Source organism: Strix aluco, chromosome 21 (genome assembly GCF_031877795.1).
Source record: "Strix aluco isolate bStrAlu1 chromosome 21, bStrAlu1.hap1, whole genome shotgun sequence".
NCBI lineage: Eukaryota > Metazoa > Chordata > Aves > Strigiformes > Strigidae > Strix > Strix aluco.
The window spans coordinates 6,321,983-6,344,947 of NC_133951.1; the positions used below are offsets into that span (position 1 = coordinate 6,321,983).

The 22,965-nt window shown below is 57.6% G+C and overlaps 1 protein-coding gene across 1 annotated transcript; it reads left to right on the top strand.

The window, feature by feature from the left end:
• The first annotated feature begins 1,468 nt into the window (after positions 1-1,468).
• LOC141932981 (uncharacterized) lies at positions 1,469-11,260 on the top strand. Its single transcript, XM_074847230.1, has 18 exons — positions 1,469-1,507; positions 1,857-2,049; positions 4,473-4,565; positions 5,008-5,125; positions 5,339-5,670; positions 5,714-5,758; positions 5,810-5,909; positions 5,960-6,151; positions 6,578-6,638; positions 7,175-7,225; positions 7,365-7,440; positions 8,125-8,278; positions 8,505-8,623; positions 8,987-9,089; positions 9,211-9,606; positions 10,275-10,352; positions 10,932-11,119; positions 11,229-11,260. The coding sequence occupies exons 1-18, from the start codon at positions 1,469-1,471 to the stop codon at positions 11,258-11,260; spliced, it is 2,370 nt and encodes a 789-aa protein (XP_074703331.1).
• The last annotated feature ends 11,705 nt before the right edge of the window (positions 11,261-22,965 follow it).

A 22,965-nucleotide genomic window follows, 5' to 3' on the forward strand; every position in this document is an offset into this window, starting at 1 on the left:
AAACCAATAATAGACGAATTACTAAGTAAAGGCACATTGGAACCTTGCATGTCTCCACATAACACACCTATTTTACCAGTTTTAAAATCAGACGGATCTTACAGATTGGTGCAAGATTTAAGGGCTGTGAATCAGTGAACTGTGGCTCGTCTCCCTGTGGTAGCAAACCCCTATATGCTACTTAACCAACTATCCCCTGACTATATTTGGTAAAGTAATGATTAAAACCTGGAAGGAGGAAAGCTTATCTCCTAGATGGGAAGGACCATTCCTGGTATTGTTGACTACGGAGACAGCTGTAAGAACTGCTGAAAGAGGATGGACTCATATTTCCAGGGTGAAAGGACCAGTCACAGGTGAATCAGATTGGAAGATCAAGTCAACGCCTGGAGATTTGAAGCTCCGAATGCGACGGAGTTAAAATAGGACTGGACTTACTGAGGCAGACAGAGCGACATCAACAGTAGTAAAGATCTTGAATCATCCACATGAACCCTGCGTGTATGTATATATGTTAAAAGGTTGTAACATTCACAGGTTTTTTTCGGTTTTAGACTGTTTTGCATGAAAACATAAGTCAGTTTGTATAGTTGGACAAAGAAACCGAAAGAAAAGGGAAGTAAGAGAGTGAGGGAAAAGCTGAGAGTAAGTCCAAGTGAGGGCAAGACCGGGTTGGCCTCCATTTTTGCTGTTAAGAAGACACAAACCCGACCGTTGGCAGCAACCCAATGGGCCCAGGGATAAACAGAAAAACGTGCCATACCGGACCTCACTATGGCGACTGGCTTTTTCCCCTCATTTTGTGTGTTGGCCTCGTGATGGCTAAAAAGGGTCAAAACGCTACCAGCTTATATGACCCCTTTGAAGAGAATGAGTTTGTTCTGTTAGCAAAAACTATAAGTAAAACTTTCAATTTAAGTCATTGCTGGGTTTGTGGGGGACCTTTGGGATTGTCAAGTTGGCTGTGGGTTTCTGTGCCACTTTCCCCATCACAAATTGTAAGTAACTATAGTGATGTTAATAATACTACCTGGGAAGATAGTGAAAAATGGCCAGTTCAATTTCCTAACAAGGGTAAATTTTGTCTGAACCGAACTCAGAAAGGAGGAGTTAATGTGGGAGAGAGTAAGTGTCAATGGACGCTTACACATAAATTAATTAACAAAGATAGAGGTATCTATATATGGTTGTGGCTTAATGAACAAGGATGCAGCAAAGGATTCAAAGGGTTCTGGTCAGACAAAAATGAAACTGAATATGCCAAACTACGAGGAAACGATTTTTATAATCAAACTTGCGAATGGAAAAATGACACTGGGTCCTGGTATTGTACTATACGGATAAATAATAATTTAAACGAGGTTTTCAGCGCTTTGGGTGACAAAAATACGACTTATTTTCAAACCCCAAGGACTGCAGAGGGACCATTTGCCAAAGGTACAAAGGCAAAAAAAGGCCACTATTGGATATGCGGACATACTGCCTACAAACAATTACCAATGAACTGGTCAGGAATTTGCTATATAGGGATTATCCGACCTCTATTTTTCCTTCTTCCAGAGGCGGATGGCCCCCAATTAGGAATAAAATTATATGATAAATTAGGAAATAAGAGTATTACCCGTCGAAAGCGATCCATTGATTTCAAAATAGGTGGAACACAAACGTGGGGGGAAAATGAGTGGCCTCATGAGAGAATAATTAAACACTATGGACCTGCCTCCTGGAACCCTAATGAACCAATATCAGGGGCAAGAGAACCAATTTATAATGTAAATCGTATCATTAGACTGCAAGCAGTTTTAGAAATCATTACGAATAAAACTGCTAATGCCATAGATCTTTTAGCTCAACAGATGCGCACTGCGATCCTCCAACATCGCGTGGTCCTGGACTACCTGCTCGCTGAAGAGGGAGGGGTATGTGGAAAATCAAATGTCTCCAATTGTTGCCTAGAAATAGATGATGTAGGAGAAGTGGTCCTTCAATTGACCACAGATATCAGAAAACTGGCTCATGTCCCTGTCCAAACATGGAGTGGCTGGAATGGCGATCTATGGTCCTGGTTACCTGGAGCCCCGTGGGTAAAACAGCTTTTATTTTACCTGTTGTGTGCATTTGCTGCCCTAATGTTTATACCATGTATGATACCATCCATGTTTTATTAGATTGATTCATTCAGTCGTTCAAGGGATGCAAATCTCTGCAATACCAATGGATCCTGAATTAGCCAAAGGAGGAAAGATACACCCACTAATGATAGTTAAAATAAAGAAAACAGAACACCCAAATCCCATACAACAGACCCTAGCACGTTTTGAAACCGAAACACGAATCAATTTAATAAAACAAAAGGTGAGGGATTGTGAAGAATATGGTGGTGATTCGTGTTAAAATATGATGACTTTGTTAAGAGTTTACCATGTACATAAGTTAAAGGAGATTTGTCATAGTTTGATTGTTAAAAGGGGTTTGGAGGGTTTTTTTCCTCAGTGACAGATGCTAAGCAGGTGGAAAATTACTGGCGGGACCCCTGTCAGAAGTCCCCAGCAACACCGGATTGTGCAGGTGAAATATGGTTGGAGGAATCCCTGCCAGGAGCCCCAGCCACACCAGAAAGCCCGGGAAAGTTTGAGGGACCCTGCTGCGTGTGTGAAGATGGGACTATAAAAGAGAGTGACGTAGCACCACCCGGTGCTACCCGGAGCAGGAAGCCCCCCCTGCCCCCCGGCGTGCCAATTTTTTTTTTACTTGTTCTTATTGCAAATAAATTTATAAAAGATATTTTCGGCTCTGCCTCGGCATTTATAACAGAACTACGCAAAAAAGGGATGGTAGTACAGAGACCTCCATTAGAAATTGGTATGCACTCCATAAGACCCGGAGACAAGGTGTTAATAAAAACTTGGAAAGAATCCTCTCTTACCCCTCGTTGGGAGGGACCGTTTCTTGTTATACTCACAACAGAGACTGCTGTCCGGACTGCTGAAAAGGGATGGACTCATGCTACCAGAGTGAAAGGACCCTTAACGCCTGATCACTGGGAAGTAGCTGAAACATCAGGAGATCTGAAGCTAGTGTTGCGAAAGAAGAAGGACTAAATGAGTTTTGTAAAACCCCTAACTGTGTTTGTTACCCTTTTGTGAGTTTTAAATGCACTATTGGTGAGGAAAGTTGGTGGGCGCACTGCGTCCACGGCTATTCCCCAGAGGAATACTGTGACCAGTGCTATATAAGAGAAAGAAAATTAACCAGTCAAACCTTACGAGTGGGGGTATCAACAGGAAAAATTGTAAAGGAGTCCCATGAGTGGTGGACTATATTTATAAAAGGGATAAATCCTGAAAAAGGGTGTGTGCATACCAATGAACCTAAGCCCCATAACGTGAATATAGTACAAACTCTTTGCAAATTCCAAATACTCCAAGTGCCCCGTACGATCCCACAAGTGAAAGCCCGGAACTGGGAGGCGTTTAGGTGTCGACAACGAGACCCTAACCCCAAAGAATACGACTGCTGCCGAGAAGATGGAAAGCCCCGCTGCTCTAAGGAATAGAGTAGGCGGAGGAGGCAGAGACGTATGGAGAGGGGAAAATAAGAAAGGCCTCGAAGCAACCAGTTCAGGTGATTGTTGTGGCAAGGAGAACTGGAAAGCATGGGGAAGGAAAAGATCTGAGCATGCAAATCCTGTCGCAAGACAGAAAGGGGACACGTTTGTACAATTAGCTAGTAATTGGAAGATGAACCCACCAACTCTCCTCACTATAGTAGTCATTTGGGCTGTGGGAGGAATCGCAATTTTGATGTTAAGCCCCCATTTTATGAGGCCCCTAGTGTTATTATTAATTGGGTTAACTTTCGAACCATGTATATTTAACAAGTTTCTGATGTGTTAAGGAGATTTGAAAAACAAAATTAGTTAAAAGGGGGGAATTGTAATAAAACATATATGGTATTTGTTATTCAAATCTCAAGGGGAAAAAGAAGTTGTAGTCAGGATGTTGTGGCCGAACAGTTTTGTAATTCTCTTCTGTAAATAAGAAATAAGATATATGTATATAGTTTCTATTGTTAAAATCAGTTGTTAGAAGGGAGCTAAAATGGCCCCCATCTTCAAGCCACTCCAAAAACACCTGTGCTGAGTCATCCCCCCTTCTCTGATGGAAACCTGAGAAAAGCCCGCGAAAACCGGAGAAAAGCCCGCGAACCTTGTTTACAACTTTGCAGACCCCTCAGGGTACGCCCATCATGAATATGGATGAAGCCTACACTATAAAGGGACTCAGCTCTGTCCTGTGAGGTGTGTGTGCTGGTAGAGCAGAGACTCCCGGCACACCCAGCGCTGTTTTGCTCACTTGCCGCTTGCTATTAAGTTTTTACTGACCACTAAAACTTGAGAAGTGGTTATTTCCCACTAAATTACAAGTAATCAGTAACAGGCGGGACTCGCTCCCTGCGGGGCTCTTTTGCAGCGCCAGAGCCTTGTTCCGAGCGGCCGGGCGAGGCGGAGCAGCGCGGAGGCGGAGAGGGGCCCCGGCAGGAGCAGGAGATCGCGTGGGCCAGAGGTAACGGGGGGTGCCGCGGGCCGGGCCGGCCGCTGAGGAGACCCTTGTGTCCCTGCGGGGAGCGGCGGAGAGCGGGAGGAGCCGGGAAGGCGGCGGGAGAGCAGGGGAAGGCCGGGGCGGCGCGGTGGTGAGTGCGGGGGGTGCTGAGGCGGGCCCGGGCAATGCGGCTGTGCTGCTCCGGCCCCTCTGGGGGGGGCAGGAGGGACCCCGCGGGGGGCGGGAGGGGCTGTGCTCGCCGCTGCCGCTGCAGTTGGGAATGTCTCGGGGTTCCGGCGGTTCAGGGGCCGTTTCCCGAGCGGCGGGGCCGGGAGGGGGGCGGGGGGGCTTCGGTGTTGCTTGTGGGGTGCTCTGGAGAACCGTGCCCCTGGCTCCGGCGGGGTTGGAGCAGGACCCGGCCAGCCCCGCGCCCTTTTCTCATGAGGGAATTTGTGTCTCTCCGTAGGCTACAAAACCCCGGAGAAGTTTCGGCGGTACGTAGCCTGGGGCGCGTTCCCTTCGCTGTCCGTAGGCGCTTTGTTCTGCGGGAACGCGGGGCCGGAGGCGGGGGGCAGCGGGATCAGGTGGGGGTCCTGGCTGCGGCGGTGGTTCCTGGTCCTTGGCTGAGAGCTGCAGTTGGGTGCGTCGTCTCATCCCTGAAGCAGAGACGTTGACCTGCCTCTGCCATCCGAGGGGCTTTGCTTACCGGGGTGCTACAGCCCTTTCCTGCGGGCTTTCCCCAGTCCAGAGCAGAATAGATGTCGTTAGTTCAGTTCTCCGCCTCACCTGACGCCCAGGTGCCTGTTTGGGGGCCTCTTGCAGCCCCTGGTAATTGAAGCGGCGCTTTTGGGGTTGCCCAGGGCCTCTGAGCCACTGTGGGGCGAGAGCTCCCAGAGGAAGGGCTGCTTGTGGCCAGAGACTGAACAGGAAGCCGCTGGCTCCTCGGTAGAGAGATCTCCTTTGTGGCTAGGTGAAGCGCAATCTTTTCTCCGCCCAGTACTGGGTCAGGTCCTGGCAGTTCTCTCTAGGAAGGCCTTAGGCTGGTGGTGCTTGAGCCCAAACCTGTATGCTTGGGGGCTTTCAGAAGAGCAAGGCATACTGAAACTGGGAGCTTTTCTGCACCTGCGTGGTGAGCTCCCCTGCCTCAACACCTTTAGTTTGTCTGGTTTCAGAGTCTGTCGATGATCTGCTTAGTGACCTCCTGGGATTCGAGGACGGTAAAAGGAACCTTTTCTGCAGCTGAAAGGGCAGCATCCTTGTGCTCTTAGTCCCCTGCTGGGAGCGGGAGGTGCTGGTGCAACAGCCAGTGATCTCTGAGGGGGAGGAAGCAGCAAGCAGGGTTTCCCAGAGTCAGAGGCCATTGAATAGGCTGGACGTCAGCTTGGGGAGGCCCAGTGAAGTTTGCCTCTGATTAAAAGCCTCTGTGTCCCTTGGGGAGACAGCAAATCCCCCTTTGGGGTGCCCAGGTCAGGAATATGCCCGTGTCCATCATCCTCACGTCTCCCTGTCTTGTTTCCAGACGAAAGCCCTGTGAATTCTACAAGAACTTCCTGGCTGGCCAAGGGCCGCAGTGGGAGAGCCCGGGGCACCAGCTCGCCGGCCAGCCAGAAGTGAGTGCCTTTCAGACACAGCCTCTTGCTCTTGGAGATCTCCCTGTGCTCCCCAGGTCCTTGTGACCTGCCCCAGGTCCTCGGCTTCTCCCCCTCGCTCCCTGCCCCGACAGCGAGTGCCCGGGAAGGCGAGTTACTGGCGATGCCTTTGGGAACTGGGAGCCCAGAGCCTGCAGCTTTCCAGCGAGAGCTGGGTGCGCCCAGCCCGGTACATCTCCTGTACATCTGCCTTAGGAGAGTTGCTCGCTTAACTGCAGCAGTCCCAGCACTCCCATCTTTTATGCGGGTGCTATTTTCGCCTCCTTTTCTGTCGCACGACGTGGCTGCCGCGGTGTGCCCGCGTGGTCCCCTCCGCCTGCTGCCACCTGGCCTGGCTGTCCCCAACGCTCCCGGGTGCTGTTGCTGACCCCCGGGCTCGTGTCACAGGTCCCGTGTAGCGGAGGATTTCTTTGACAGATTCCCTGCAGAGGGCGTGGAAGCTGCAGAGGTGAGCCCGAATTTTGGGAGAGAGCCTGGGTATCCTGAGGGCTGGGACTGAGCTGGGCCAGGCTTGCCCCTGGTGTCACCCCAGGCAAGTCAGCAGTGGGATATCGGGGGGAACCGTGAGGTCTAGCTGAAGAGGTGACCCCTCTGTGGTGTGGCTGTGGGGGAGCTGGGCCAGGGGAGCGGGTGGCTGGTGGGAGAAGGGCTTGAGGGTGCCCTGGGTGGGCTGGAGCAAAGCCAGGGGGGCACGTCGTGCTGCAGCCCAGCCCTGCTGGGCGCTCTTGGGAGGAAGCGTCACAGGAAGGACCCTCACCCAAAGCACCAGCCTGGGTGTTGCTGACGCTTCTCCCAGAGGCAGTAGGATGTCAGCAAAGGAATCAAGGCACGGGGGGTTTCCAGTGAGGGGCACACCAGGAGGAGCTGGGCGTGTATTCTCCCATTCCAAACAATGAGGAAAACCGGGGGGTGGAGCATGGAAGCGAGGGGTGAGGAGTTTCCAAAGTCTCCTTGTCTCTGATCTCCGCCCTCCTTGGCGTGCAGGGCTCCAGTGCCTCCGGCGGAGAGCCTCAAGGTCTGCTGCAGAGCCTGAAGGTCAGTGCAGAAATACCCTTAGTCTGAGCCCCGTGTGGGCTGCAGCCGTGGCCTCCAGCACCAACCTCCGAAGGGAGAAGCAGCGCTGAGGCAGGAGTAGCACTCGCCCTGCTCCCGTCGCCGTGCTGTTGCTTTCCAGGGTTTGGACGACCTGGAAGCGGATCTGCTGGGAGCGTCGAGACCCAGTTCTGGGCCAGGGAAGACAACTGTGAAAGGTGCTACAGGTTACAGAACTGACGTTTCCTTTCTGGGAATGGAGCCTCAGCTCTTCCCTTGGACCTCATCCAGCCTGTTCTGCACACGGCCAGACGAGAACCGGTGTTCTGGGTCAGGATTTGGGTGGCTGAGGGCGTCGCTGGTCCACCCCAAAGCACAGTTGCACCTCTGGGTGGGGTCCAGCTGCACTGTGACCGTGTTACAGTCACTCGTCTCTCTTGCTGCTGCAGCAGGGATGCCAATGGGTCTGGTAGTCCCCTCAAATCTCCTTTCACCCTGAAAAATCCCCTCTGGACACGAGTAGCAGCTGGTGGGTTGGGGCAAGGACTAAGGTGCGTTGGTGGAAGAGGGACTTTGGGCGAAGGTGGGGAGCAATTGTCTGAATGGAAACTTGCAAAGCTGAAGAAGATGCTCGTGTCCACCAGAGCTGGAAACCCCAGTGTCAGTGACACCCAGCAATGTCCCATCAGTGGCCACGGACCAGGCAGTAGCACGTTGCCACTTTGTCACTTGCTGTGAGATTTGGTCACTGAAAAGAGCTATTTAAAAGTGGCTCTGTAAACGGTCCTGAGAGATAAGAGCAGGCAGGGCTGCTCTGATCTCTTGTTGGGAGGGAGGAAAAAAAAAAGAGACAAGCCCCAAGCCCAGCTCAAACCTCGTACCATGTGTGATCCCGCCCACAGAGCCACCTGCAGCCCAGACGCCCCTGTGCACCGCGACCCCAGTGTGGAAGCGGAAGGAGCTCACCTTTGAAGAGGACAGTGACGACCTGATGGCTGCCCTGGGACTTGGCAGTGGCCCAGGAAGAGCTGGCAGGCAGGGCAAGAAGGCAGAAGAGTAAGGGCGGTGAAGGGGCGGCGGGAGTAAAGGAGGGGGATGGCTTGTGTCTTGAGATGGTGCCACCATGGTGGGTGGGGGATGCTGAGCTTGTGCCTGTGGGTCCCCAAAAGGGGCAGGAGCAGCCTTGTGTGGCAGAGAAGAGGCAGAGCAGGCTGGCAAGGCTGTGTGAGGAGGACCAGCCCTGCCTGCGGGAGAAACCCATCTGCCGCTGTGTCCCCAACAGAGAGGAGGTCCGGCCAGCCCGCGCCAAGCTGGATGAGTTGCTGGGACGAGGCTCCATGACCAGAACCCTGGGAGAGCGCCGGGAGGTCAAACTGGCGAAGGAGTACCAAAAGCAGCTGGGTGAGCAGAGCCAGGGACGCTGGGAAGGGCTGCAGAGGTGGCAGCGTTGGCCTGGGCGAGCAAGATTGATTTCTACTGCCCTTACAGGGGAAATGCCCTTCTGCCCTCGCGGCAGCCTGGCAGCATTTGCACAGGAGCTGTAACTTGGCTGCCTTTGGCCGTGGGCTGATTCCCAACAAAAGTTTTTCACAGCCACTCTAGGAGGCCCCTTGCTCGCCGGTTTCTGGGCAAGACGTTTCCAGCGGTGTTTTCCCAGAGGCAGCACTGTCAGTGGGAATTGCAGGGGGGGAGGAGGAGGAGGGCTGGAGTCTTTGCCGTTGGCTGCTCCTCTGGGCGCTGACTCAAGGCCGCTTGTCTGAACAGAGAAGGAAGAGGGTCGGCACAAGGACGATTTTGTGTTTGGAGCATACCAGCCCACGGTGGCCTCCACAGCCAAGGGCCGGCCGGCGAGAAGGCAGCCTCTGAGGTATTGTGCTCTCTGTGTGTCTGTAGCTGCAGCCAGCGGGCACGCTGCCCCTGCAGCAGAGCGGGCAGGGTCCCCGGTGTCCCTTCGCAGACAGGGATGCGACTGCTTCTCCTCACAGCAGGTTTTCAGCTGAGAAGAACAACAAACTTAAAGCAGAGCCCCTCTCCAAAGCGCCTCTGTCAGCCAGCCAGAACCCCGCATGGGGCCGCAGAAATAGAAGTGGCTGGCTGGGCTTGAAACGTGAAGAATTTTTTGATTTGGAGCTGTCGTCTCCAGCAAAGGCCAGTCCTGCAGGGAGCTCCCCCAGCCCTGCCGCAGCTGGGCAGCCCGGCCCCGCCAGACAGCTCCTGGCTGCAGAGGAGGCAGCCGCTAAAACTGACCCGGTGGAGGAGGAGGAGGACTGGCTGAGTGCTGCCTTGGCTCGGAAAAAAGCCCAAGCGCAGGCGAAGGCCCAGGAGAGGACCGCCAAGCCCTCCGAAGTCCCAGGCGAAGGGCTGAATCCCGGCTCTCCTGTCAGGTAAAGGCGTGGTTGATGGCCGCAGCGCTCCCATCTGCTCCGCGTGTAGCTGCTCCAGCAGGAGCTCTCAGAAACCCTGGGCTCGGATCTGAGAAATGAATTTTAAGCACTGTCTTGTCTCGGGTTGGGGTAATAACGTGGGGCTGTGTCCCAGTGATCCAGCGCGCAGTCCCCTCCCACCTCTGGGCTCTCCTGCCGGTTGTAGCCAAGAGGACACACAGTGCCGTGGGTCCCGCGGAGCTGTCCTGGATCAGCACACCCCCACGAGCTCCTCCCTGTGCTCCTCGTTGCTGCCTTCATTCCCCTTCCTTCCTCCTAGTTGAGGCAAAGCACCTCCTCCAGCTGAGTCGACACGGAGCCAGGTCCAGACTTGTGCCACTGAAGGGGACTCTGAAACGAATTGCAGACAGAGAGCCCTGTGGCGTGGGCAGGGCTGTGTTGGCTGGGGCTGGTGCTGCCCAGGGGAAGGGGTGGATGCAGCAAGGAGAAACAGCGGTGAGGGAGGTTTTGAGGTGTCTTTGCTCCCCCTGCAGCCCAAAGGCTGAATCCTGCCACAGCTGAGTGGGACAGAGGCTTTCCCCTGCCAGGCAGGAACTGGTATTGGGGGAGAGGATCTTGTCTTTCCTCGCCTCCTTGGCTCTCCCACATTGGATGCTTTTTGGTTGCAGCCCGCCAGCAGCCTCCCCAGGAGCACAGCCACAGGCAGCCGCCGTGCCGGACAAGGCAGCGAGCACACGCAGCTCCAGGTAAGGCCGCCTTCGCGTTTCAGGCGTGCTCCACGGGAGGGGCGTCACAGTGGGACGGCCAAGCTTTAAACTCCCCGAAATGCCGAGCAGGAGAATGTCTGCGTGCTTCTCCCTGAGCTGCGGCGCTGCTGTGCATCACTCGTGTCTCTGTGCCCACGCAGGCCACCGCTCCCCTGGCTCAGCACCGCGGAACAAGCCTCATGTCGTGGTGTGGTGGGGACACGGTGCTGGGGCGCACTGAGCTCCGCAGCGCTGCCTGTGGGGTTTGAGAGGGCTGCCGGGGACTTGCTCTCTCTGAGCAATGGGTGGGCCTAAGTTCGTGCTGCCCCAACACTCGTGCCGCTAGCGCTGTGTGCAGGCAGACCCCCTCCTGCCCTCGGCTGAGGCTGAGCATCGCTTCAGAGGCCACTGCAAGTGGCTGAGGGGACCCAGCCTCCTCCCTAGTTGAGGGAGAGGGAGGAGGAGCCGTGCTTTGCCCCCAGACTTACTCTGCAGAGCAGAGTCCCTGCCACTGTGCGTGGGGTGGGGTAGGGGTGCGGGTCTGGACAAGCCTGTCTGAGCCTCCGTCCCCATCCCCAGCTGCCAGAGCGGGGCAGGACCCTTCTCGCTCTGCCGAGGAGACCCAGGCCCTCATCCCTCTGGGAGGGAATGGTTCCCCTTGGCCTGTCTGAATCACAGACTTGTTGACTTTCAGTCCCCGCAGCCTTGTTCCCAGGAGAGCATTCCCAGGAGAGCAGGAGACGCAGCGCCCTGCCCCGCTGGCTCAGGTAGGTCTGCTGGGCCTGTGCCCCTGAGAGGTGCAGGATCAGGGTGGTGATCGTGAGCCCTCCCCTGCCAACTCATCGTCACCCAGCTCTGCCCGTGTTCCCTGGGCAGGAGGATGGCTGTGCCCCGCTTTGCAGCCCTAGGAGCCTGTGTTCATGGAGGCAAAGGCTTTGGAGAGCCCTGAGATGCCACCAGTTGTATTTGTCAGGCCAAAGCGTGTGTGCTGTGGCTGCTTTGTAAATCGTGTGCATTGACAAGCCTGCATTGCCTGAGCAGTGTTGACAGAGTTCCCCAGGCATCTCTGTCTCCTATTAATGAGACATCAGAGGCTGCAGCTGACGAAGGGCTTTCTCTTCAGCTGGTTTTCCCCAGTCTGGTGGTGAAGATGCTCTGAGCTTGTTTCTAGACAAGTGAAGGGGAATCGTAGCCTGTGACAGGGAGGGCAGCTCTTGCTTGGACTTCGAAGCCTCCATTTCTGATGGAGCTGGACCTCCCGGCCCGGCCCTGGTGGCAGGACACACGCTGTCTCCCAGAGGCCTCGCAAGGTCTTCTCCTCGAGTCTGTCCCCAGAGAAGGAAGAGCCCAGCGTGCTTGTGTCTGGGGTAGGGGCTGCCGAGTGTCACCTGGGCAGCAGTGGGGTTGGGCTGGAGATGTGTAGAGGAGGGACTGCAGGAGGCTGGGGCTGGGTGGCCGTTCCCGGGCTGGGAGGAGGTGCTCTCCTCAGGGCTTTACCTCCCCGAGAGCGTCCCTGTGTGTACGCAAGTTAGCACAGCCGGGGCACAGCTGCGGGCGAGGCACGTGCCTGCCTTTGGGGGCTGAGGGTCCCACCAGAAAGCCCCCGATGCTGAAGGGCCTGGGTCTTTTCTCTCTGTCCCTGTAGGCTGAGTCCCCAGCCCTGGGCTTGCTGCTATGAGAGGAGGCTGGGGGCTCCCGCTGCCCAGCCCCATGAGGATGCAACGGACTGTCAGGCAAGGCAGCAGCCATGGCCCCACTCAGCCTGTCGCAGCTGCTGGACATCGCCATCGGGACGCCCCAGGTCGGGGCAGTCAACTTCCCGGCGCTGCACAGCCTGCTGCAGGCCATGCTGAGGCACCTGGGCCTGCAGGACCTGCCTGCCCTGGGCCAAGGGCACAGCCCGACCCCCCTCCTGGGGCGGGACCAGCCCCCCGAGGCACCCCCGAGAGAAGAAGGGGGACAGGGCGGAGGCCCAGGCACAGAGTCGCTCACCCCTGCGAAGGACCCGCTGCAGGGGACTGTGAGCACTCCCCAGGACGCCTCCGTGGCTGCTGACGCGGGGCAGATGAAGGCAAAGACTGAAGAGAATGAGAGCAGCATCTCCAAGGTAGAGGCTCTTCCTCGTTCCCTGGGTGCCCCCCCGTGAGACACCCCCTCCTCTGGGGTCTGCACCACCATTGTGGTGCCCTTAGGTCTGGTTTAAGCCTGAGCTCGAGGTGGTATGTGGGGCTTCACTGTGGGAAAGGGATGGGGTTTTGGGGAGAAAGAGCTGGGGCTGAAATGCTGCTCCACTTGCTCTGGGTTCTCCCCAAGTTGCCATCAGCAAGTCGTGGGTCCAGTACAGCACCCGGTGCCCTTGGCTCCACCAGCCAAAGGCTCAGCACCTGTGGAGATCCAGCCCTACCACTCTCCATCCCTCCCTTCCCCACTCCTGAGCCACAGCCAGGTACGGCACCCGCTCCTCAGGCAGCTGAGAGGCTCCATCAGCACCTCATGGGCCTCATCTCCCAGCCCAAATCCCCTTGGCTTGCCCAAGGGCTAGACCCAGCACTGGTGGGGACCGGAGAGGGGCCTCATCCTGCACAACGCTGAGCTGTTTGGGGCTGTGAGCATCCCCAGTGGGAAGAAATAAGCTCAGGTTCAAGGAAACGGTCACCTTGGGTGCTGCAGGGCCGGATCCTGCTGGGGCTGGGACATGTAGGGAGAAGGCAGCAGGGAGGGTTTCCCCGGGTGGCTGAGCTCACCCTCCTCGGAGCAGGCCCCTGCTTGATCACTCCCCGCTTCGTTAGCCGCGGTTGCCGCTGCCCTCGCGGGCCAGGCTGTGGTTGAGAGGGTGGCAGCAGCTCTTTGCCCTTTGGATCGGCTTCAGTAGTCTTGCACAGAGCCTGGTGTGGGGAGGCAGGGCTGGATCTGTCCCCGCTTACTTGGGCTGTGCAGTGGGCCCCCCCCGGGGCAGGGTTGGGGGGGGTCTCTGGGGAGCTGCTGCCCCTTCTTGGCTGCTGAAGGTGTGATGAATGGTAAGTGCTGCCCGCAGTGCAGTGCCCCCGGGACTCACCCCCGCCACTCCCCTCTCTCAGGCCGTGGCGCTCTCCCAGGATCTCCTCGAGGAGATCGGCGGGATGAAGGCGGCGCAGTCCCACATGGAGGAGGACATTCGGATGATCCAGGAGACGCTTGGCATGGTGAGCTGCTGTCGGTGTCCCCAGGAGGCAGCTGGGCCCTCACCCCCCCTCCCTGCCTCTGTGTCACCCTGCTACCCCTGCCCCACGGCCCTGGGTGTCACCCGGCGTGAAGGGTGCCAGGAGGGAAGAGCAGGAAGGGTGTCCCAAGGCTGAAGAGGTAACTGCATGCACCAACCAAAGTGACGCGAAGACATTTTTTAACTAAACAGCTGTAAAGAAAGAAACATGGGTGCTAAGAAGAAGAGGAGATAAAGATCTACCCATGCAACACAGCCACAACCCTGCCTGGCATCCCTCTGTCCTGTGCCCAAGTTAATTTTTGGATGCTCCTTTTCAATCCTGCTCCTGTGTCTGGGCTGCCATCCCTCTCCTTGTCCCGCTCCAGGGGAATCTCCAGGACGCTGCCGGCCAGCTGCCAGCCCTCCGTGACCAGACGGCGTTGGACAGTGACATAGTACGGCCGCGCACACGCCCGGATCCTGCTCCAGGAAGGAGGCGGCTGCGTGGCCGGGGCACCGGTGCACCCAGTCCCTCGGTGTCAGGGCACGGTGCCAGCAGGGCTGGGCAGCGATGCTGGAGGGGGTCAGTGCTCCTGTGGGTGCCATCTCACCCGGCTACGTGGCCAGGGTGGACCCCCTAATCCCTTTTCTCCCCAGAAAAATCTGAAGGAAAGGCTGAGCCTCTACCCAGCCCCGGAGGAGGTGAGCAACATGGTGCGCTGGGAGGTGCTGGAGGATTGCCTGGTGGGCAGTCTCTGCCTTTGGGGTACTTGAGTTTGGCTCCGTGAGCTGGGGGGTTTGAGGACAGGGCGGGTGGCCCTTGCTGCTGCACTTCCGCCCATAAACCTGCTCCCCTTTGCCTCCTCTTCGCAGGATGGCAGTGAGGGCCAGGCTGCCCCCGCCGAGCCCCCCACTGCAGACATGGACGCCCCGCATGGGGCAAGCTCAGCGCTGGGACTGAGGGACCAGGGACACAGCCTGCACCCGGGACCAGCAAGGGGACTCCACAGGGGCAGCCTGGCTCCCCGGGGATGCAGAGAGCACCAGTGGCCCCTGAGAAGGGGGCAGGTGCTTCGTCAGATAAGACAAAGTCTTCTGATGCCCATGCCCCCACCCTGGGGACACAGCCAGGATCCCCTGGCATCAAGACCCCTATGCTGGGGAAAGAGTCAGGGGCCCCTGACACCCAGACGTTCACCCCAGGGGCACAGCCAGGGTACTCTTGACACCCAGAGCCTTACCCCAGGGGTGCAGCCAAGTACCTCCAGCACCCAAACCACCACCCCAGGGGTGCAGCCAACACCTCCAGGGACCCAGGGAGGAGGAGCAGGGGTTCACCCAAGCCCCTCCCCCATGCACTCCAGCCTTTCCGGCACTGAGAAAGTGCCTGCTTTCTCAGGGAAGGCGAGCTGGCAGCAGTCCCTGGGGGGGGGCTGCGGGGATGCCAGGGGTGGTTTGGGTGGGGAGGAGGCAGCTGAAGGGCCCCTGGGCTGGGACAACAGAGGGGGCTGTGCCCTGACTCATCCACCACTGCCAGGTGCATTGTTTGGAGTCGATAGAAAGGGGGGTGGGTGGCAGAGCAAGTGGCTTGGGAGGTCAGGGCCTGGGGCTGAGCAGTGTCCTGGGCCTGGGGGGAAAGGAGGTGGTGGCCAGCGAGCCCCCACCCATGGCCCTCCTGCAGTGGGGGACACTGAAAAGTCATCACCACCCCCCCCACCCCCCCCACCCCCCTCCCCACCTCAGAGCAGGGTTTGCCTAAAAGCCTGGCAGCCCTGCTATCAAAGGGCTGCCTGCAGGGCTGAGGCCTGGGGGCCTCATCACATGGGTGGGTGATGGGGCTGGGGAGGGGGACACAAGCTGCCAGGGGGTGGGTTGCAAACCGCAGTATTTTGTGAGGGTGCAGGATGGGGTTTGGGCTGCACCCCAGGACAATGGGGGTCCTCGTTGTGCTCACGTGGCCCCCCCATGGCTCCGGGGTCTCCCCTTCCCTCTGCTGCCCCCTTGGGGGATGGCAGCAGCAGCTTCTGCAGGCAGAGCGCAGGCAGCACGTGGGACTCGGTGCAGCCTCCTGGGGGGGGCCTGTCCCCACTGGTAATGCTGTGGCTTGTGGGGGGCTCACGCCCATTCTCAGTGCCCCTGCAGGGATGTGCTCCCAGCAAAGAGAGAAGGCAGGGGCAGCTGGTGTTAAAAAAGTGATTTTTTTTTTTTAATTATTTTTAAATTAATAAAAAACCTTCACCCTGTTTTTTGTTGGGTTTTTTTTGTTTTCTTTTTAGCAAGATTGATTTGAAAACTAAAAAACCTCCCCCCAGCTCCCCCCTCTCTGGGGAAGGGCCATGATTGGCAGTTGCAGGGACAGGAGGGGCATCGCCTTGATAAATCCCCCTATGCCCTGGGGGTGCCGAGGGAGGGAGGATGGGGTTGGGGGGGGGTCTGTGCAAGAAGCCAGGCTGAATTTCCGAAGCCAGAGAAGAGGCGTGTTTGCTCTGGGCACTGCAAAAAGCGTCCAGGAAATCCAGAGCCAGGGATGAGGGGGCCAGTGGCTCTGTGTCTGTGGCCACGATCTGGGGTGCCAACAGCTGCCTCCATTTATTTTTTGTTATTTCCCCCCGGCCCTTCCTTCTCCTGCCCTGCTGCAGGGATGCTGGGGGGGGAGCCACAGGGAAACCCCCCCACCGAGCCACCCCCGTGCTGCTTCCCCTTCTCTCTGGATTTATATACATTAGATATATATTATATACTTAAAAAAAAAAATGGGGGGAGAAAAGACCAGCTAGTGACTCTTGCAGAGGCTCTCATGGGCCGGTGGCCTCCCTGGCAGCATGTCCCGTCTTCCCCCCCCTTAAAAATAATAATAAAACCACAGGGGTGGCGGGGGGATGGTGCGTTGGGGACACGGCATCTGCCCGACCTGACCAACCCAGACCTAGGTTGCCATCCCGTCAGCATCAAACCTCAGCGTTTTCTCTCCAGCCCCAAGACCCTCCCCTTGCTGTTGCTGCACCACTGTGCTGATGGGGCCTGTGCTATTTTAGGGAGTCTTACAGCTTTTCCTGCCGGTCCCGAGTGCTGTCTAGACAGCTTGAGCAGCCCCTGGGCGTAGCTTTAGCACTCCTGAGCCCCCCGCTCTGCCGCTGACTTGGAGGTAAAACTTAGGGGAACTCCAGGGAGGGTTTAGCTTCTTGCCTCAGTGCATCTTGTTCCCATCTCTTAATCTCTCTGCTCCCACTTTGAATTCAGTCCTCCCAGTTTGGAAGACAAGAATACAGACTAGATGCTTTGGTTTTAATGCCTGAAAACAGGTATCTGGTGTCATTTAAAAGAGCGAGTTCTGCTTCCTGCTTGCCCACCCTCATCCTTTCTTGGAAATGGTCTTTGAGTGCCTCACCCAAGGGGGTGCTCTGACCGTGTGACGGTCCGACCTGGAGGTTTCTAAGGGAAAAGAAATTCTTGGAGGAGGACATTCGGATGATCCAGGAGACGCTTGGCATGGTGAGCTGCTGCCGGTGTCCCCAGGAGGCAGCTGGGCCCTCACCCCCCTCCCTGCCTCTGTGTCACCCTGCTACCCCTGCCCCACGGCCCTGGGTGTCACCCGGCGTGAAGGGTGCCAGGAGGGAAGAGCAGGAAGGGTGTCCCAAGGCTGAAGAGGTAACTGCATGCACCAACCAAAGTGACGCGAAGACATTTTTTAACTAAACAGCTGTAAAGAAAGAAACATGGGTGCTAAGAAGGAGAGGAGATAAAGATCTACCCATGCAACACAGCCACAACCCTGCCTGGCATCCCTCTGTCCTGTGCCCAAGTTAATTTTTGGATGCTCCTTTTCAATCCTGCTCCTGTGTCTGGGCTGCCATCCCTCTCCTTGTCCCGCTCCAGGGGAATCTCCAGGACGCTGCCGGCCAGCTGCCGGCCCTCCGTGACCAGACAGCGTTGGACAGTGACATGGTACGGCCGCGCGCATGCCCGGATCCTGCTCCGGGAAGGAGGCGGCTGCGTGCCCGGGGCACCGGTGCACCCAGTCCCTCGGTGTCAGGGCACGGTGCCAGCAGGGCTGGGCAGCGATGCTGGAGGGAGTCAGTGCTCCTGTGGGTGCCATCTCACCCGGCTACGTGGCCAGGGTGGACCCCCTAATCCCTTTTTTCCCCAGAAAAATCTGAAGGAAAGGCTGAGCCTCTACCCAGCCCCGGAGGAGGCGAGCAACATGGTGCGCAGGGAGGTGCTGGAGGATTGCCTGGTGGGCAGTCTCTGCCTTTGGGGTACTTGAGTTTGGCTCCGTGAGCTGGGGGGTTTGAGGACAGGGCGGGCGGCCCTTGCCGCTGCACTTCCGCCCATAAACCTGCTCCCCTTTGCCTCCTCTTCGCAGGATGGCAGTGAGGGCCAGGCTGCCCCCGCCGAGCCCCCCACTGCAGACATGGACGCCCCGCATGGGGCAAGCTCAGCGCTGGGACTGAAGGGACCAGGGACACAGCCTGCACCCAGGACCAGCAAAGGGACCAGCAAGGGGACTCCACAGGGGCAGCCTGGCTCCCCGGGGACGCAGAGAGCACCAGTGGCCCCTGAGAAGGGGGCAGGTGCTTCGTCAGATAAGACAAAGACTTCTGATGCCCGTGCCACCACCCTGGGGACACAGCCAGGATCCCCTGGCATCAAGACCCCTACGCTGGGGAAAGAGTCAGGGGCCCCTGACACCCAAACCTCCACCCCAGGGGCACAGCCAGGGTCCTCTGACACCCAGAGCACTACCCCAGGGGTGCAGCCAGGGTTCCCCAGCACCCAAACCACCACCCCAGGGGTGCAGCCAGGGACCCCCAGCACCCAAACCACCACCCCAGGGGTGCAGCCAGGGACCCCCAGCACCCAAACCACCACCCCAGGGGTGCAGCCAGGGTCCTCTGACACCCAGAGCACTACCCCAGGGGTGCAGCCAACACCTCCAGGGACCCAAGGAGGAGGAGCAGGGGTTAGAGATCCCCCTTGACACTGGTCCCAGGGCCACATCCCCTTTGCAAGAGCCGTCCGTGCCCTGGTGATCCTCAGGCTCCTGCAGTGTCTCCGATCGCTACGCAGAGACGGTGGAGGCTCTCCGCCAGATCGGGCAGCTCAGCCACCCCTGTGCCAGCCTGAAGGAGCAGGTGGCCCAGCTGGAAGCCAGCAAGTCAGACCACGCCGAGCTTGAGAAGCTGCGCCTGCTCTTCTCGGAGGGAGGTAGGAGCCCCTGGGGGGGCTGGCAGGGGGGTGTTTGGCATGGGGACACCCTGGGCTGGGGGCTCATTGTGCTCAGAGCCTGGCCTCAAAGGCGAGACCCCCTCACTGACAGCATGTCCCCTCGGACCACATCTAGACAAGGAGAGCATCGCCAGCGTTCTGGCCGACCTCCAGGGCCGGGTGTCCTCGCTGCAGGGCCTGACCAGTGACCTGCAGGGCGAGAATGGGAAGGTGAGCTGGCAGCAGTCCCTGGGGGGGCTGCGGGGATGCCAGGGCGGAGTTGGGCAGGGAGGAGGCGGAGGACATGGAGTTGTTGGAGGCAGAGACATAACTCGGGGTGGTGAGAATCAGGCTGTTCCGGGAGCAGCCCAAGGCTGGGTGGGTGAGGGTGCTGCTGGAGTAGCTGGTGGTGTTGCTCTGCACCCCAGACTGGCACACACGAGAAGCTCAGCAGGGGCAGGTCTTTGCCATCTCTTGGGAAGACACGAGAGAGTGTCCAGGACAGCAGGTCATACGTTGGTTTCCCCTGTGCCCATCCTAGGAGCGGGCAGAGGTGAAGATACGGGTCTGCGCACTGAGAGCCCAGGAGGAGCAGCTGGCGAGAGAGAAAGAGCTGCTGGATGAGGCCTGGCAGGAGCTGAAGGCAGACAGGGAGGAGGTGAATGGGGCTGCGCTGCGCGTCCGGCAGCAGGAGGAGGAGCTGAAAAGCGTGACCAAGGTAAGCGGAGCATCTGCGCTTCCGTTCCCAGCTGCACACGGGCTGGCAGCAAAGCTGGGCTTTCACAGCCCTGCCAAAGCAGGGACAGAAAGCCTGTCCTGGAAGGGGAAGGAGGGGATGCCCAAAGGAGTCGTGCCCCAGGGCAGCGCGGGTCCCTGTCCCCAGCCTCCCCAGCTGCTCTGCCTTGCAGCTCTCCTCCCAGAAGTATGAGGAAGGGCAGCGAGCCCTGCAGGAGGCACACAGGGTCGAGTCGCAGGACCAGTCGAGGCTGCAGTCCCTGCAGTGGCAGTTGGAGCAGGTCAAGCAGCAGCAGGAGCGTCCGCACCAGGCAAATACCCCCTTGCCTTCCCTTGTGGGCCTGGGGCCGCCGTGCCAAGGGCCTGAACCTTTGCCAACAGCTTCTCTCTCTCCCTTTCTCCCCTGGATGGGGCAGGACCAGTCTAGCATGGCTCAGCAGAGGAGCCAGCTCCAACAGCTGCGCCAGGAGCTGTCCAAGAGCCCCATGATGCTGCGGACCACAGGCTGGGACTCCAGTGCCCCTGAGAGTGGCTTCTCCAGCATGCTGTGTAAGGCTTTGTGCTTGCTGCTGGTGGGAAGGGACGTGCTGGGGGGCAGCTGCACTTGTATTCCACTTCTCAGGAGGCTTGGTCCGTTCCTGGGGGCTGTTTTAGTTCCCCTGTATATAAACCTCAGATGGGTGTTGGCCGCCTTGTCCTCTGAAGGAGCTCAGCGAAGCTCTGAGCCAGGGCAGTGCCAGGAGAGGGCAGAGAGGCCAGGAAGGGAGAGGCCGGTGGGTTGAAGCCCATTTGCACTGGGAGCGTGGGGAGGATCCTGCTGCAGGGACACGCAGGCAGCACCCAAAGGGATGCTGTGTCGTCTCCATCTGCGGTTTCTCTGACGGCGGCAGCACCACACAACTGGGCTTCTGTTCCAGGCTTTCCACCTCCCATCGGCAGCCCGGGAGGTATCCAAGAACTCCTGGCCAGGGCCAGCTCCGCCGAGCTCAGTGCCACCCTGGCGATGATGAAGTTCCGAGCCCTGCAGGTGAGTTGGTGGGAGACGGGGGTGGGAAGGGGCTTCAAACCCGCTGGGTGGGAGCAGGGCTGGGTGAAGCCTGATCTGAGCCTGGTAGGAGACAGCCCAGGCTGTGGCTCAGATCATTACTGAGCTGTGGGGCTGGGTGGGCTTGGAGAAGCCCCGGGCACCTAGACGAGTGATGGCAGAAGCAAGGACGGGTGGATCCTCCTCACAGCTGGTCTCAGGCTGATGGAGAACGTCCTCCATGGGGTTGCCCTTGTCCTCGCCCTGTCCGTGGATGGGAGAAGCCAGCTCTGTTGGCCTCTGGCATCATGATGTCCCCGTCTGTCACGGTCCACTCGGTGGACTCGTGATGGTTCGTTTGCTACGATCTCGAAAGTGCAAAATTAAGGCGACCAACACCAAAGGGGATAGCAGTAATCAAACAGTGAAACTTTATTGGGTTGCCTGTGAAGAGGCACGCGATAGTTAGAGATGGGTGAAAGAAAGGAGAAAAGTAAAGTTAAGTTTTAGAGAGAAGAGGGAGAGAGGTTATAGCTACCACCGCTGATCTCACGACGTCCTAACGGTCCCGGGTCCAGCTGATGCTGCGTCGTCGATCGTCGTGGTCCTTGGTGGGGAAGCTTCCAATTTTCGTTGTCCAGAAGTAATCTTTTATGCTTAGTAACACACCTTGCTCCACCTCTGCCTCGGGGGTCTCCGCCCTTCTCAGAATTCAATTATCATATCTCCACCCCTCTCGAGCAAGGCCATCGCGCGTGCGCGGGGGGGAGTATCCGAGGTGTGGTCAGTCTCGGAGGTGGGTAACCTTCAACCAGGAGGTGTGTTTTGGTATTATAATGAAGCAAAGTTCATCTGAGGTTCATGATTTCTTCATCGGTGTTATGGCAACAGTCACGATCCATCTTTTTGACAATGGCTATGCAATTATCACTAACTGCTCTGGCTAGGCCCAGGTACCGAACAATAGCACAACACTCTTTGTACTGCACGGCTCAGGCACCAAAGAACAGCACTGCACTGCCTGCACCACACGGGTCAGTACTCAGGAGAACAGCACAGCACTGGCTGTGCCACACAGTTCTGCATTCAGGAGCCTTTGCACCACATTCCATTCCAGGGGTCGGCAGCTGCGCTCCAAACAGGCTGTTGTCGGGTACCTCACTGTCCATGTCCCTGATGACAATGTTGAGACAATGCTGATCTTCTGACCGACTCTTACACCGTCCTCTCCCGTCAGCCCGACGATTCCCTGCTGGGCCCTTCCCCAGGTGGGGCTGCTCTTTGAGGCTTCCGCTGTGGGTCTTGCTGAGAGTGTGAGGTTGTGGGCTCTGGGCGGGGGGAGCCCCCACACCCCAGGGGGTACCACGGATGGTAGCTGCCCCCTGCTGACTGCAGGAAGGAGGGTTTGGGATGCTTCCCTCCCTCATGAGTGACACCCGGGACTGTCAGCCCCCTTCTGTGGCACTCTCTGATACCCCTTCCATCCATCCCTCTCTTCTCAGGACCACGCTTACTTAGATAATGAGCAGCTCTTCCTGGAGTCCCTGAAGAAAAGCGTCCTACAATGCTCCTTTTGTGCCAGGCTGAAGGGGTGGCGTCCCCAGGCCATGCTCAAGGGATGGCTGAGCAATAAACCGATCTTCACACGATCACCAGAGTTACTGTACTTCTTGAGGCCTGGGTGCTCGGTGGACCTTTCCACAAATCAAGCACAGCAACAGCAGGTTTTTGTGCTGCTTTTATACACAAAAATCAGAGGCTTTTCCAAATACGCCTATTGGATACGGATTGGTTAGTGATTAACATCCTGCATGCTTCTACTACTGCGTGTGCTCAGGGAAAGGGTCTCAACCCGGGCAGCGTCTTCTGAACCTGTGTGTGTGTGTGTGTGTGTGGTTTTTAGTATTATAACGAAGGTAGTTCACTTCCAGGACACTCAAAAGTTAGTTTTATTGCCACGTTAATTAATCGGTTGTTCACTGTGCTAGGTTGTCCAATATTTCATCCCCAGCACAATCCCAGACCTTCTCTTTATGTTCCAGGGTGTTCCACTTGTTTCCTAGGGTTTGGAGATCACAGTCTATCCTGTATGAATTTCTCATCACTAGCGCAGGTTTTCTTGACCACGCTTCAAAGTCCCACTTGCCCGAGCTTCAACCCCTTGGGTGCGGTACCTGTAGCCCCTGGCGCGATCCTTAACCACGGCTACGAGCAGATGTGGACTGTGCCAAGAGCCACGGTGTGTGTGGCCTCCATCTCTGGGGGTGGCAGCAAGGGCCGCTCTGGGCGTGGGGCAGAGGGGCAAGGGCGGAGGGAAGAGCGGGTCCCTGCGGGGCTGTGGGTGGGTTTGTAGTCAGGCGCGGTGCCAGGCAGCCCCGTTGCTCTGGCAGCGGGGGCCTTGCAGGGCCGGCGGTGCGCGGCGCAGCCCCTGTCGCCATGGGAACGGGGGCCTTGGACTGCTGGCGGCG

Bases quoted from the DNA above. Each gene is read 5' to 3' on its own strand.
- LOC141932981 (XM_074847230.1), top strand. From the start codon at position 1,469: ATGCGGACATACTGCCTACAAACAATTACCAATGAACTG. The intron at 1,508-1,856 runs GTCAGGAATTTG...TTAGCTCAACAG, and splicing joins AAACAATTACCAATGAACTG to ATGCGCACTGCGATCCTCCA. The intron at 5,759-5,809 runs GTAAAAGGAACC...TTGTGCTCTTAG, and splicing joins CCTCCTGGGATTCGAGGACG to TCCCCTGCTGGGAGCGGGAG.